The 14,809-nt window shown below is 43.3% G+C and overlaps 1 protein-coding gene across 3 annotated transcripts in view; it reads right to left on the minus strand.

The window, feature by feature from the left end:
• The window catches only part of USP31 (ubiquitin specific peptidase 31), a 73,164-nt gene that overhangs the window by 18,655 nt on the left and 39,700 nt on the right, over positions 1-14,809 (minus strand). For 2 of the 3 annotated variants that reach the window (XM_084882700.1, XM_084882702.1), the window contains 5 exons: positions 8,464-8,641; positions 5,915-6,026; positions 5,335-5,429; positions 2,542-2,619; positions 1,877-2,006 (listed from right to left, as the gene is read on the minus strand). In XM_084882700.1, coding sequence (XP_084738826.1) covers positions 1,877-2,006; positions 2,542-2,619; positions 5,335-5,429; positions 5,915-6,026; positions 8,464-8,641 — 593 coding nt within the window. The remainder of the gene's footprint in view (positions 1-1,876; positions 2,007-2,541; positions 2,620-5,334; positions 5,430-5,914; positions 6,027-8,463; positions 8,642-14,809) is intronic. The other variant, XM_084882701.1, reaches the window with a different exon arrangement.

Raw genomic sequence — 14,809 nt, forward strand, 5'->3', positions numbered from 1 at the left:
CTAGTGCAGTACCTAGCACACAGTATGTACTCAATAAACATTTACTGAGTGAATGAATCCCTATCTATATAATAAAGGGTAATGTGCAAATTGACCCTAACAGCAGAACGACTGGAACGACTGGTCACTATAACACACACTGACCACCAGGGACAGACACTCAGCATAGGGCCCGCCCGATGTCAGTGCACTCTCACAGCGGAGCTTCACTCAGCCACAAGCCGGGCTCAAAGCCGCGAGCACAGGGGTGGTGGCAGGAGCCTCTCCCATCTCCTCGCAGTGCCAAGGATGTCCGACTACGGCAGAGGGATGTCCGACTGCCAGCCTAGGCCCGATACCTCAGGGAGCAGGCCTAAACATTCCCTGAAGGTTCCTGGACTGTGAGAGGGCGCAGACCTGGCTGAGGGACCTGCCCCCTCGAGTGCACAAATTTTCATGCACCAGGCCTCTAGAGAAAATACATCCTGCTAGCTTGAACTCATCCTTCCCATCATTGAGACGTTCTGTAGAATACCAGTGTTGCCATCCAATAAGTCTGCTCATCTCTAAGGTTTGTGCCATTCTCAAACATCTTCCAAATCAATTTAAAAAAATCTGAACAGGGTAAGGTGCTATACAGAGTAGACAATCAACAGGTTGCAAAGCCAATGAACTATTTTATATAAGCTCTAAACTGAAAAAAAGGTCTTATGAAACTCATTATTAAAGGAACTAGCTATGGATAACTTGGGGGTAAAAAGGCTCAGTGAGAAGATGGAAAATATTTCAAATATTTAAAAGATAGACAAATATTTGGGACCAATTATTCTCAGAGAGAACACATGTGGTCACAGTGATATAGTCCAGGCTGACATGTCTCCCTCAGGGACCTCCAAAGAGGAAATGGTGCGTCTCCTATGGAGGCAAATGCTTCACAACTAAAGGCGTACAGACAGTGGCTAAAATTCAGGAGAGCCCAACCATCAGAGAGAAAGAAGTGTTCAAGTCCTCTTTCACCTGAAACTGCACAACTAGCTATGTACTCAGAGTGAACAGCAACCATCAGTAGTCAAAAGTCTGACCTGACCCTGGCCGGGAGCGTTATCCCAAAACACCAGGGTTGCAGGCTCCTTCCCAAGTCAGGACACAGACAAGAATCAACCAATGAATACATAAATACATGAAACAATAAATTCATGTCTCTCTCTCTCAAATCAGTTTTTTAAAAATTTAAATAAAAGTCTGATCCTAACATCATCTCAAGGTGAACTACAAGTGTTAAGTCAAAGTTTCTCAAGGTGCACAAACCTGAAGGTTTAAAAACCACACAGGCTTGAGCCCCATCCACAGAGACTTGTCTATCTGTCATCCTTAAATGCAAATATTTACCAAATCCCTACTATCTGCAAAGCACTGTGTTAAGTGGTCAAAAGAATTGCCCAAAAGGACTGTCTATATGTACACATCTGTCTATGTGTCTACTGAGCACATGAAACTAAGAAATTGAACTTGTAATTTTATTTAATTACTAGAGGCCAGCTGCATGAAATTCATGCAAAGGACTCCAACCCCACCACCACCATGGCGGCCGCCTCTGTGGCTTCGTCCAGAAGGACATCTGGTCTAATTAGCATATTATGTTTTTATTATTATAGATAATTAATTTAGATAGGTTCTCACACCTATGTTCTTAGTACCAAAAAGTTGACAATCACTGTTCCAGTTACTAAGGAAAATTATTTAAAACCTAACACTAAAGTACCCATACGTGTGCAGAACCTATGTACATGCAAAACGACTCGGGAGTTTCTGGGACACAATTTGTTTCTTTGTTGTCACTTTGCAATGCCACCATCCCTACCACCGCACCACCCAAGAAATGCTCCCCAGCTCTCACCCGTTCCTCTTTGGTGTAGAGTTGGAAACACTGGGATAAAGTGCAAGTTTGAGGCTGATGATGACGCTCCCGTTGCAGACGAACACTCTCTGCATCAGGGATATACTCGTCTTCAGTATTTACAAACAAGCTGCCATTGGGGGCAAAGCATTTATCAGCAACAGCTTGCAAAACTGACACAAAATACAATCACAGCTTCACAGCACAGATATAATTTCGTAAGCAAGAAGGTCAGTGTGTTAGAAAGCATTTCCCATGTTCCAAAGTATTTGTGAAACATTCTCTATAACATTATTTTCAAGAAGAAATAACTTGGAGTTGGTTTTTTGGGGGACTGGCCATGAACTGTGCTAATTAATCTATATAATCTTGTCCTTTGTAACTAAGGGCACAAGTTTATGGGCCTATAGTACAAATCAAAGTAATTGGCCCCACAATGAATAAACATACAAACACACACAAATGAATATATAGCTTCTATCTCATTAGCAGCAAACAAGAGAATGTATAGGAGAGAAATAATAAACTACTTAAAGAATTAGCAACACACCAGGCACTAAACAGTTAAAGAGAAATTTGGGTTTCAGCTATTTTGAAAGATCGAAGGCATGCTTTTAAAATAATTAAAACAATGACTCTATAAAAACGAAATAAAAAGTACTCACAAATCTTTTGTCTCCTTGTCCCATTCTACTACTAACTTCACATGAGCAGTGCCACCCGGTCCACACGATTTTAACGCCCTGCAGATAGAGAAAGGGAGGGGAGTCACATGTTATCTCTATTATAAAAACCCCGTGGCCGCAATGCTGTCATGACCAAACGCCAAAAGGCACCTGCTGAACGTCTTATTTCTTCATGGGAACACGTAAGTGTTGCTCTATTCAATTCTTATCTTTCAACAAAGGTCAACTTAAGTGCTTCTGAGAAGGAAAGGTTAAAGCAAGAAACTATTCTTCTCTCCGTCCACAACTGTCTTCAAGGTGGGCGGGGCTGTGTGTGTGAACGTGGGTGGGTGAGGCTGCGTGCGTGCATGCAGATGTGCGGGACTGCGTGCGTGCATGCGGGTGGGCAGGGCTGCATGTGCAGTGAGGCACAAGCAGGTAGGCTACTTGACGCAGGTGGGCAGGGACTTGATCCGGGGTCCCATGGCGAGCTGGGTCTTGCACAATTTCGTGTAGGGGGCTTCTAGTTTTCTAAATAAATGCTTTTACTTAATATGGTAATCCTATCTGAAATCTGAAATCATGTGATTTCTGAATATCTTCATCATCATTCCCCATCAGAAAAAGTTTCTAGTGAGACCATTATAATAACTTCGTATATAATAAGTAGGTTACAGTGGGACTAAAAAAACCCTTACATTAAAATGTCCAGTATAGAAATAGGGATTGGAAGAAATTTAGAATCCTGTTATAAAGCTATCCATAGTCACGCTTAGTCCAATTTCTCACCACCCAAATAGAGACAACAGTCTCTCTGGGGACCAAGTCTGCTCCTGCACCCCTTCCCCATAAACCGTGCCTGTCCTCGCACTCGGTCTGCGCCAACCTGACCTTCCACTAGGTCCTGCTCGAGTTCCACCTCCTTCCTTCATAAAGCCCCACTGAGTGCCTTGCCACATTCCACCTCCTGAGAAACTCAGGATTAATTGTCAACATTACTGCCCTAGCCGGTTTGGCTCAGTGAGTAAAACATAGTAGGTCTGAAGGGACCCAGGTTCGGTTCCAGCCAAGGGAACATGTCTGGGTTGTAGGCTTGATCCCCAGTAGGGGGGGTGCAGGAGGCAGTCAATCAATGATTCTCTCTCATCACTGATGTTTCTATCTCCCTCTCCCTTCCTCTCTGAAATCAATAAAAATAACTTTTAAAAGAAAAGTATGTACTTATAAAAAGGAATGTTCAGCTGAAGCCGGTTTGGCTCAGTGGTAGAGCGTCGGCCTGCGGACTGAAAGGTCCCAGGTTCGATTCCGGTCAAGGGCATGTACCTTGATTGCGGGCACATCCCCGGTGGGGGGTGTGCAAGAGGCAGCTGATCGATGTTTCTCTCTCATCGACGTTTCTAGCTCTCTAACTCTCTCCCTTCCTCTCTGTAAAAAATCAATAAAATATATTAAAAAAAAAAAAAAAAAAAGTAATGTTCAGAGAACACAAAGGAAGCCTCTACACACACACACACACACACACACACACACACACACACGCACACAGTCAATATTACTCATCTAATTTCCTTATGCTTTGCAATGTTTTGAGGCATTATCTAATCCATTAACTCTCATCTCTAAAACCAAACAGTGACTTGCCCCATCTGGTGTGGCTCAGTTGGTTGAATCACTGTCCCATACACCAAAAGGATAGTTTCTATTCCTAGTCAGGGCATGTGCAGGAGGCAACCAATTGATGTTTCTTTCTCTCTCTTTCTCTCTCTCTCTCTCTCTCCTTCCCTCCCTTCCTCTCTCGAAGATTAAAAAAAAAAAAAAAAAAAAAAAAAAAAAGATATTAAAATAACAAAACCAGCCGAAACCGGTTTGGCTCAGCAGTAGAGCGTCCGTCTGCGGACTGAAGAGTCCCAGGTTCGATTCCGGTCAAGGCATGAACGTTGGTTGCGGCACAGGGATGTGTAGGGGGCAGCTGGTCGATGTTTCTCTCTCATCGACGTTTCTAGCTCTCTGTCTCCCTTCCTCTCTATAAAAAAAATTAAAATAACAAAACCAAACAGTAACCTGCTTTCAAATAGAACAACGTTGTAGACTTTTTTGAAATACTGAAATGCAGGCACTACAACATTATTGAAAAAATCGTAATAAAAACAGTAACGTGGGTTTTTATATTTATGTGTCATATGTATCATTATTTAAATACAGCATGTTGTACTATAAGAAGTGTGTAGAACATACAGGGAAGGCACAGTGTAAGAACAATTTGATCACAGGAAAAGGATGGACAGAGGAAAGATACTGTCAACACATGCAAAGGCACATGAAGCTGTGCTGTGTGTCCAAGCAGCCGCAGCACCCCGCCCGCCACTGCTGAAGGGTTAGGATGGTGGGAGAGCAGCCAGCAGGCCTGACAGAGGAAGCAGTCACAACTCAAATGACACATGCCTGCACTGCGGAGCCTGGCTTTGTCTTTTACAACACAGGTCACCCTGCAAGGACAGCAAGGGGGAGAGCAGCACGATGAGAATTCTACTTTGGGAAACGTCAACCTTGGTGATTAAAGTGTCATTTATCTGTAGTCCTGGGATCTACAGCAATTTGCTTTCCTTAACATGAGTACTCCAGGCTTTCCCAAAAAGGATCCTGAAACATATCATATCCTAACATGCATCAAAAGTAAAATAAGGACTTAATTTCTAAATGAGCCCAAAGAACACATTTGTGTGGACGGTATACCAGACGTCACCAGAAGTTACACATGAGCGCTTGTGCAATTCTAGAAGGCGATGTTGTTACCTTTCCACCGTGGGGTGGCACAGCGGCTGCTCCTCCTGGGGCAGCAAGTACGTTATTCCCACCACGCTGACCACACGCAAGCTGAACGGACACACCTGCAGCGAACGGGGAGGAGAGTTAGGCTGGATTTCTCCAAGGGCATCAGTTTCACAGTGGGTCTTTCCAAACCAGGTCAGAGGGGAGTAAAATGCTCCTCCATAATGTTGTTAGGTTGCTGAGCTGCTCTAATGCACTTTCAATATGAGTTACCCAAATACAATTTACACATCAACATGTTATGCAAGACAGGTAATATGTGGCAGTCTTGGAACATTAACTTAATGCTAGTTTCCCACAGATACCTTAACACTGAAACCCTAACTTTGAAAATATACAGAGGGATGTTCTACAAAACCTGTCCGAGCTGATCACGTGCTAACCACGATCAGACAAACCTAAGAAAGGGAAGCGTGCAGTGGCAGTGCTTCACAGATGAGGCTCCTGAAGAGCCCTGAAGAAGCCTGGACTCTGAACTCCCTCAAAGGCCGTTTCCTCACTGGCACACATGCGTGCTGGCTGGAACCCCAGAGCACGTACACACCTGAATGCACACCGCGGGCCTCAGGAAGTACTTCATCTTCTCCAAGATCTCCTTCTGCAGCAGGTCCCAGGCTATTGTCTTCTCCAAGTGCAGCACAAAAGGCTGTCCAAACCTAACACACACAACCATTCAATTAAATTATAGCAATTCCTTTACGCTGTATTCCTCACTCATGATCCTTTTTTAAATACGTCTTTACTGACAGTAGAGAAAGGGAGAGGGAGAGGGAGGTAGAAACACCGATGAGAGAAACATTAATCGACTGTCTCCTACACAACCCCTACTGAGGATCAAGCCCACAACCCGGCCAAGACGGCCAAGTGTCCTGACCGGGAATCAAACCAGTGATTCCTTGGTTCCTGACCTTCTTAAATGGAATCACTATAGAATTGGTTTTAGGTCTGTTCTCAATATAAAACAAACAGGAAATTTAATATAATTCTCATTAAGTGGATGAAACAGTCAGAAGAGAAGCTGAGTTTTCTAAATGAAATTTAACAGCTCATACATCAAAATGGCTTCTGGGCGAGCATGAAGCTAGGATATTAGGAAGCAAGACACAAGATCAGTGGAGACGATGAGGAAAGAAGGCCGGAGTGGACGGCAGCCTGGAACGGCACAGGTCAAACAAGCAAGGGGTTAATGCCAGAGGAGCAGAGAGGAGGAGCAAGCCTGGCAGGCAGGCAGGTAGCCAGGGAAAGACATGTGGCCCTGCTGTGCCAGGCTGTCAGGTGTTGGAAAAGAGGAGCCGGTGCCTGGCTCTTGGCTATGGCTGCAGGCAACGTCACCGTCACTGAGGGAGTTTTAAACAAGGGTGCCCGAGTGCAGCCCCCCGAGATCCTGCTGCAGCCACTCTGGTGGATGGCTCAAGCACTGAGACTTTTTAGAAGTTCCTCAGTTCCCCAGGCGGTTCTAAAATACAGCCATGGTGAAGCACCAGGGGGCTGCCCTCATTCCCCAAGCTCCAGCCATTCACACCTACGTGCTTTGTGCCCTGACTGTGTCCAATTCCACATCCAGGTCTTTGTTCAGCCAAGTCCCTCAGCCTGGAAAGCCTTCCCAGCCTGCTCCTGGGCTAGCTCCCACTTGCCCTCGGCAAGACCCCGCAGAGGTGTCCTGCGGAAGCACCGGTCAGTTTGTTCCCTGTGCTCTCGCAGCACAGCACCAACGTACAGTGCCTGATCATTCCTGCCATCCACCATGCACTGCGAGCTATCTGGTGGAAGGAAATGGGGTTCGCTATCTTAGTAGCCTATAACATGGTAGATGCTGAGTGAGCAAGTGAGGAATCAGATAAACCCTGACTCAGGCCAAAGCAGAGGTGCTAAGATCACCAAGAAACCCTACTCCTAATAAAACGTTTATTCACAGTGACACAGAAACCAACCTATCTGCCTAAAGATGTCTGTGACGTGAAGTTACAAGCACATGTAAACCACCTGGCCTCATTTTCAATGACAATGTCTTCACTTCTATAACATCCCTTCCCTCCTGTCCCTTACACATGCCAAGTTCTTCTAGGCTCAGCATCTCTGTACTCCAAGTCCCCTCTCATGAGATCCTATTCCCCAGAGGGTCCCACAGCTCACCCTCTCCTCTCAGGCTCAGCTGCTGTAGGAGAGCCCTCCCCGACCCCCCTCCTTAACAGTGCCCCCAACCCCAGCACACTCTATCATCCCTGCCAGTTTCAAAGTGGGAAGGACTGAAGTTGGATGTGTTTACTTGCTTGTAGTCACTCTGTCCTAATTAGGATGTAAGCTCCTGGAAGGCAGACCTACCTGTCTGTCTGTCTGCTACGTAGCCCTGTGTTTAGAACAGTGACCAACACCCTGGCAACACTCAAGTATTTGTTAAATGAGCATCTAAAATACACAAGGCAACACATTTTGCATTTACATTATTCAGCATCTTTAAAAAAAGGATTTTATTCCAAAGCAACATTTTAAGAGGCTAATATAAATGCTACCTTACCAAGAGCAGAAACAAGTGCCTTGCTCCCTAAGCAGATCCACATCGTGCTAATCGCGCAGGTGACGTCACTACCGGGAGAAGGCTACTTTAAAAGGCAGCAGAAACCCCCGCAGAAGGAAGTTCTTACAGAGGGAACGGCCCTGAGAGATTTCCAACTCCCAGCTTCCTGGCTTATGCCACTGCACCAAGGGCGGCACGCACCACCTGCTTAGACGGAAACGCTGGAGGGCTAGGGGTGCAGGGAGAGAGCTCAGTCTGGAACCTAAGATTGGGATGTACATACCTTCCAAGTAATGTGTTAAGAATTTAAAGAAGAAAAAGAAAGCAGCTATTTATAGGTGTATAGGTCTGGGGCCACTAGAGGGGCTTGTGCTGGAAATAGACATATGACAGGAGCCTTTAAAAACTACCGTGAGCTGGAAGAGCCGTTCTCACTCAGATTCTATCATCCTAATTTTATATTCTCCCTCTCAGCCCCTCAGATCAGGTCACCTTATACACATACTCTTTCTGAACATCAGAATCAAAAATTAACTTCGAAAAGTAAGGATGCTTCGATGCCGGAAAAGCGTCTGCACCTCTTTCCCTGCTGCCCGGTGCAGGCGCGGTTGCACACCAGCAGGACGATCTTGTCGCCCTCTGCTCTCGTCACGGGCAGCTCCACCTTCCCCTGCTTTGCCGCTGCGTGTGCAGAAGACAGTCTGTGATGGGCCAAGCCAATGGTCAAATGGTTCAGATTGTTGTTTAAGTGAATTCCTGAAACAAAATAGAAAAAACTTACTTCATCTCTTTAAAATTCTTTTCATTCATTCATCACAAAGTACCTTACCCAATAGAGAAATTAAGAAGTTGTCATTATATAATTTAAACTGCATTTGAAAGAAGGAACAAATTCTACTCTGAGATGACTCCTCTCACCACTCAGATAATTTCTTCAGCGTCATTATTTAAGCTGGCCTACCGTCAGAAACTGAAAATTAAATCTCTTATCTCCAGTGACCATTAGGTCCCATGTAAGAAAGACAAGTCTGCAGAGATGATTCACCACAACAACGTGAAGTGTGGCCGTGCGTGCAACCAGCAACCAGATGAACTTTTTAAGAAGTAAAAGGAAAGGCTAATACAAGTGGGATGATCTTCAATATTCCAATGCTGCTTTTTCTCCCTGCTTTAAGGGCTAAACTTATAAGAAACTACATTTGCCCTGACCGGGTGGCTCAGCTGGATGCAGTGTCATCCCATGCACCAAAAAGGCTGAGGGTTTGGTTCCCAGTCAGGGCACATCCCTGGACTGGGGTTCCATCTCCAGTCAGGACGTCTATGGGAGGCAATAACTGATGTTTCTCTTTCATTTTGAGGTTTCTCTTTCTCTTTCCCATCCTCTCTAAAGTCAATAAAATAAAATTTAAAAACAAACAAACAAACAAAACATATCCTAGGGTGGAGATTAAGAAAACAAACTAATTTAACTAGATTCACAGCAACTACAGAACTTCAATACAATCACCTAAACTGTACCCACAACATTAACGTGAACGCAGGTATGTGTTTGGCAGGCCCTATACAGACTGCTAAAAGCAGAGCTGTCAATCAGAGGCACTAAGCAATTCAGCACCCAGCAACAGCCCTGAACTCAGTAGGAACTCAATAAATGCTTGACTAAATAATTGTTAATTTCCTTAATCCTTTGAAAGCCTAAGAAAATGATATTCCAACTGTATAATGAAGCCTACCACTATCTCAAGTATAGTAACATCTCCAGGAGGAGAATAAAATAAAAAGTATTTACACAAAAGTATTCATGGCAGAAATCTGGCAATAACCTACATATCCAATAATATGTGACTTGCTGAGCCTACAAAGATACATCAACATTGTAGCAATTTAAAATCATGAATACATAGTCCTGGCCAGATGGCTCAGCTGGTTGGCGGGTTGTCCTATACACCAAAAGGTTGCAGGTTCGATTCCTGGGAACACATACCTAGGTTGTGAGTTCAATCCCTGGTTGGGGGTATATACAGGAGGCAACTAATTGATGTTTCTTTCTCACATCGATTGTTTCTATCTCTCTTTTCTCTAAAAATCAATAAAAACATATTCGCAGGTGAGGATTAAAATGATGAATACATAGTTAAACCGACATAAATTCCAGATAAATTAACCTTTTAAAATAAAGAACACAAGAACTAGACTCGCCTATGACTCACTGGTTGAGCATCAACCCATGAAGTCACAGGTCAATTCCCAGACAGGGAACAGGCCTAGGTTTCTGGCTCAATCCCCAGTAGGCAGGGATCCAGCGTGCAGGAGGCAGCCAATCAATGATTCTCTCTCATCACTGATGTTTCCATCTCTCTCCCCCTCTCTCTTCCTCTCTGAAATCAATAAAAACAAAGAACAATAACTCAGGAATTAGAAATACAGAACCATTGAGTTTTCATTGAGCTATTAGAGGGAAAAATACTTTTTAATGCTGAACACCATGAAGAAATCACAAAAGAACAGCAGATTTCAGTTCCTAACCATTTTAAACTTTAGTGTAAGGAAGTACAAGTAATAGAAGTCTGAATCTGAGACAATGAATGGCCTCATTTCCCAGGCTTCTGGCAGAAGAGAGGCTGGGAAGACCTGTTCTTCTAAAAGTGATCAGGATTCCCAGTGCGATGAGGGGATACCCATCAACTGCAGAGGTCAGCTCTGCATTCACAGTGCAGGCCCCGTGATCACCAGCTGTGTGACTTCTCATCTAAGCCTCCTCCCTCATTTGTCAATTGGGAAAAGTAGCAGCCTCATACACACGGGACCCAACAGTATAAGGCTTTTACAATAAAGACCAACACATACTCACAAAGTGGTATATTCTTCCAACAAAGGCACTCTCTGGCGAGAATATGATAACCTTGAACCTCCCTATATTCACTTAAAACGAGAAACTTAGTGTAAGCCCTAATAATTGGGGAATGAAGGTGGATTCGGGGTAATATTCAGCAGAACAAACACTAACTAGACTGTATATTAAGAACTATACTCAGCTGCTGGGTACAGAAAGATGAAGCAAAATGTAGTCCCAACTGTAGAGAATTCACAGTATGGTGGGACAGACACAGGAGAAAACAGGTCATGGCCACACAACATTCTGGTCCAGAAGCTACGGGCTAGAGCAAGGGAGGGAGGAGTCGGTCTGCCGGCCAAGAGTGGAGGAAATGAGGAAAGACTCTGGACAGGTGATTTGGGTCTTTTTATTGTGATGCAATTTAAATACACAGAAGCACATGCATGAGAACACAAAAACTGGAAAACAGACAACAGAGCTCCTGGGTCAAAGAACAATGAATACTGAGATAACAGACTGCCTAGAAAATGATGTCAATAGTAGACCAGAGAAAACTGACTCCTAAAATGAGAGTGGAGAAAGCAGGCCAATCCAGTATATATAATTACCAAAAGATTCAGGAACTAGAGGCACCAGAAACCTCTAGAATTAGGGGGGTGAAAGAAAAGAGGTAGCAAAATAAGGACTTTTGACAAGGGCACCAAGACTATCCAAGGATAGTCTCTCCAACAAACAGTGCTAAGATAATGAATATTTACATGCAAAAGAATGGAACTGGACTCCTACCTCACACTATACACAAAAATTAACTCAAAATCGATCGAAGATATAAATGTAAGAGCTAAAACTATAAAAATTCTACAAGAAAAGACAAGGGTAAATCTCATGGACTTGGATTTGGCAATGGATTCTTACTTATGACACCAAAAAGCACAAGCAACAGCAATGACAAGATAAATCAAACTTCATCAAAATTAAGGACTTTTATACATCAAAAGGTACTATCCATTCAGAACACCTGAAATCTATTAGAACAGAAGGCCTACCACTAAGGATATAAAAAGAATCCACATCAAGACTCATAGGAGGGCTGGCGATACATAGCAGGCTGAGCCCAAGCCCACTGTAGTGGTTAAAAACTGGGAGGGTTCTCTTGGCTGTGGATCCACAGGAGCGAGGGATTCCAGTGCCAGGAAGAGAAGTCCCCATCATTTCTGGCAGTAAAGCCGGACTGTGGCTGAGTGAGAAGGAGGGCTGCTGAAGGGCCCCTCCACACGCTTAATCAGACTCATTCTGGCTTCAGAGCTGGGCCAACAGTTCGAAAAGCACCAGCAACATACGGGAAGGGACTGAAGTGTATGACATCACAGCAAGAGCTGGAGAGACAGTTTTCTCCCAGAAAGAAGTGCTGGCAGAGTCCATTGTTCCTTTTCTGAGCCCTCTCACACTGAGCACCTCCTCTGGGCACCTCCAAGTCCAGCACAAGGAGCAACCACCCGCAGATCACTCTGTAGCTCATGCAGGCTGGCCCTTGGCAGGCAGCAGGTAGTTGCTGACTTTGCAACTCCCAGGAGGCCTCAGAGACACGCAGTAGCCAGCTTCAGACCACACCAGATTACAACCCAATCACCAACACAAGCAACCCACATAAGCAGCAGACTCAGTTGGCACCAGAGCCCCAGTGAAGCAAGTTCTGCTCCCTGGGGTCAGCCCCTGCACAGCAGCTCCTCTGCTGTAGTTAGAGACATTCCTCACAGCTGACTGACTTTCCAATGATGTGTGAACAGCAATCAAAGCTCAACGACTACAGGAGGATGCACACCTGGAGCATCCAGCTCAGGTGACTGGAGAGGCTGTGTCAGTGGGCCCTACAGGACACCTCCTACATGAGGCCACTCTACCAGTTCCAGGGGATGTAGCAGCTCTACCTAATCTGCAGAAACAAACATGAGGAAGCAGCCAAAATGAGGAGACAAAGACACATGACACAAATGAAAAAAAAAGAGAAACAGGAGAAATCTCCAGGAATAAAGCTAAATGAAATGGTAGCAAGCAAATTACCTGATACAGAGTCCAAAGCAATGGTTACAAGGATGCTCAATGAACTTAGTGAGAACTTCAAATGCATAAATGAGGACATGGAAATCATGAAAAAGAACCTGTTAGAAATGAAGAATACACTAACTGAAATGAAGAACAAGTTACATGGAATTAACAGTACAGTAGATGAAGCAGATAATCAAATCAGAGTTTTGGAATATAAGGAACCAGAAAAAAACTCAATCAAAAGTGAAATGAATCTAAAAAAAATGAGGATGGTGTAAGAAGCCTCTGGGACAACTTTAAGTGTACCAACATTCACATCATGTGGTTGCTGGAATAAGAGACAGAGCAAGAAATTGAAAACTTATTTGAAAAAAAATGACAAAAAACTCCCCTAATCTGGTGAAGGAAATAGACATGTAAGTCCAAGAAGTGCAGCGTCCCAAATAAAATGAACCCAAAGAGGCCCATACAGGACACATCATAATTAAAATGTAAAAAGTTAAAGACAAAGAGAGAATCTTAAAAGCAGCAAGTGAAAAGCAGTTAATTACCTACAGGGGAGTGCCCATAAGACTATCAGCTGATTTATCAACAGAAACTTTGCAGGCAAGAAGGGAGTGACAAGAAATATTTAAAGTGATGAAAAGCAAGATTACCTTACCCAGCAAAGCTATCATTCAGAATCAAAGGACAAGTAAAGAGCTTCCCAGACAAAGAAAAGCTAAGTTCATCACCCCTAAAACAATATTAAATGAAATGTTAAAGGGTCTTCCTGTAGAAAAAGGAGAATAAAAAAAAATCAAATTTATTAATAAAATGGTAATAAGTACATGTCTATCAATAATTACTTTAAATGCAAATGAATTAAATACTCCAATTAAAAGACATACATTGACTGAATGGTTAACAAAACAAGACCCTTACATATGCTGTCTAAAACACTCACTTGAGATCGAAAGATACACACAAACTGAAAGTAAAGGGATAGAAAAAGATATTTCATAAAAATGGTAATAACAAACAAAAAAGCTTATGCCAGACAAAATAGACTTTAAAACAAAGGCTATAACAAGAGACAAAGAAGGATCCAACAAATCCACGTCTGAGTATTTATCCGAAGAAACCCAAAGGACTAAATTGAAAAGACATGTGCATCCCTATGTTCACAGCAGCACAAGACATGGAAGCAATCTAAGTATATCAGTACATGAACAGATAAAGAAGAGGTAGTATATACAGAATTGCTGGAAACCAAATCAGTTTCACTGAAAAAGAGATATTGACAGGAAGCCAGGAAGGCTGGTCAAAAACCTTAATTGCTCTTACCTTTAGTTGAGATTTTGTTAGCTGAAGCAGAATCTACCTTGTCTGTGAAAGTTTCTGTTATTTCCTGCCTAAGGGCTACATGTAAATTTCTGTTTATGTTGCTTAAGATGTGTTCCCCAAAGCCTCAATAAAAGGGGATGGCAGGGCCAGAGCAGTAGTAGTTCTCCCACTAGAGTTGGACTACCGCCTGGCCCCCCAAATCGCCAAATTGAATTTTTTCAAGTTTCTTTTCATTTGTGTGCGGCCCTTCTCCAGAACCTGAACCCTGAATTGGAACTCTTTCTACGCGGGCCGTGAAAGAGAGTCCTATACAGAATGCAATTCAGCCATAAAAAAGAATGAAATCTTGTCATTTGCAACAATATGAATGTACCTAGAGGTTACTGTGCTAAGTGAAATAAGGTAGACAGAGAAAGACAAATGCCAGATAATTTCACTTAAATGTGGAATTTAAAAAACAAAATAAACAAACAAGCAGAACAGGAAAAGGTTCATAAATACAGAGAACATCGTTGTCACATGAGAGAGGGGTTGAGGTGATGGGTGAAAAAGAGGAAGAGATTTAGAAATACAAACTGGTAGTTGCAGAACAGTCATGGGGATATAAAGTGCAGTATAGGGAATGTAGTCAATAATATTGTAATATGTATATATGTTGTCAGATGGGTATAGATTCATTGAGGTGATCACTTCATAAGTTATATAATGTCTAATCA

Source organism: Pipistrellus hanaki, assembly GCF_964339955.1.
Source record: "Pipistrellus hanaki genome assembly, chromosome: 4".
Lineage (NCBI taxonomy): Eukaryota > Metazoa > Chordata > Mammalia > Chiroptera > Vespertilionidae > Pipistrellus > Pipistrellus hanaki.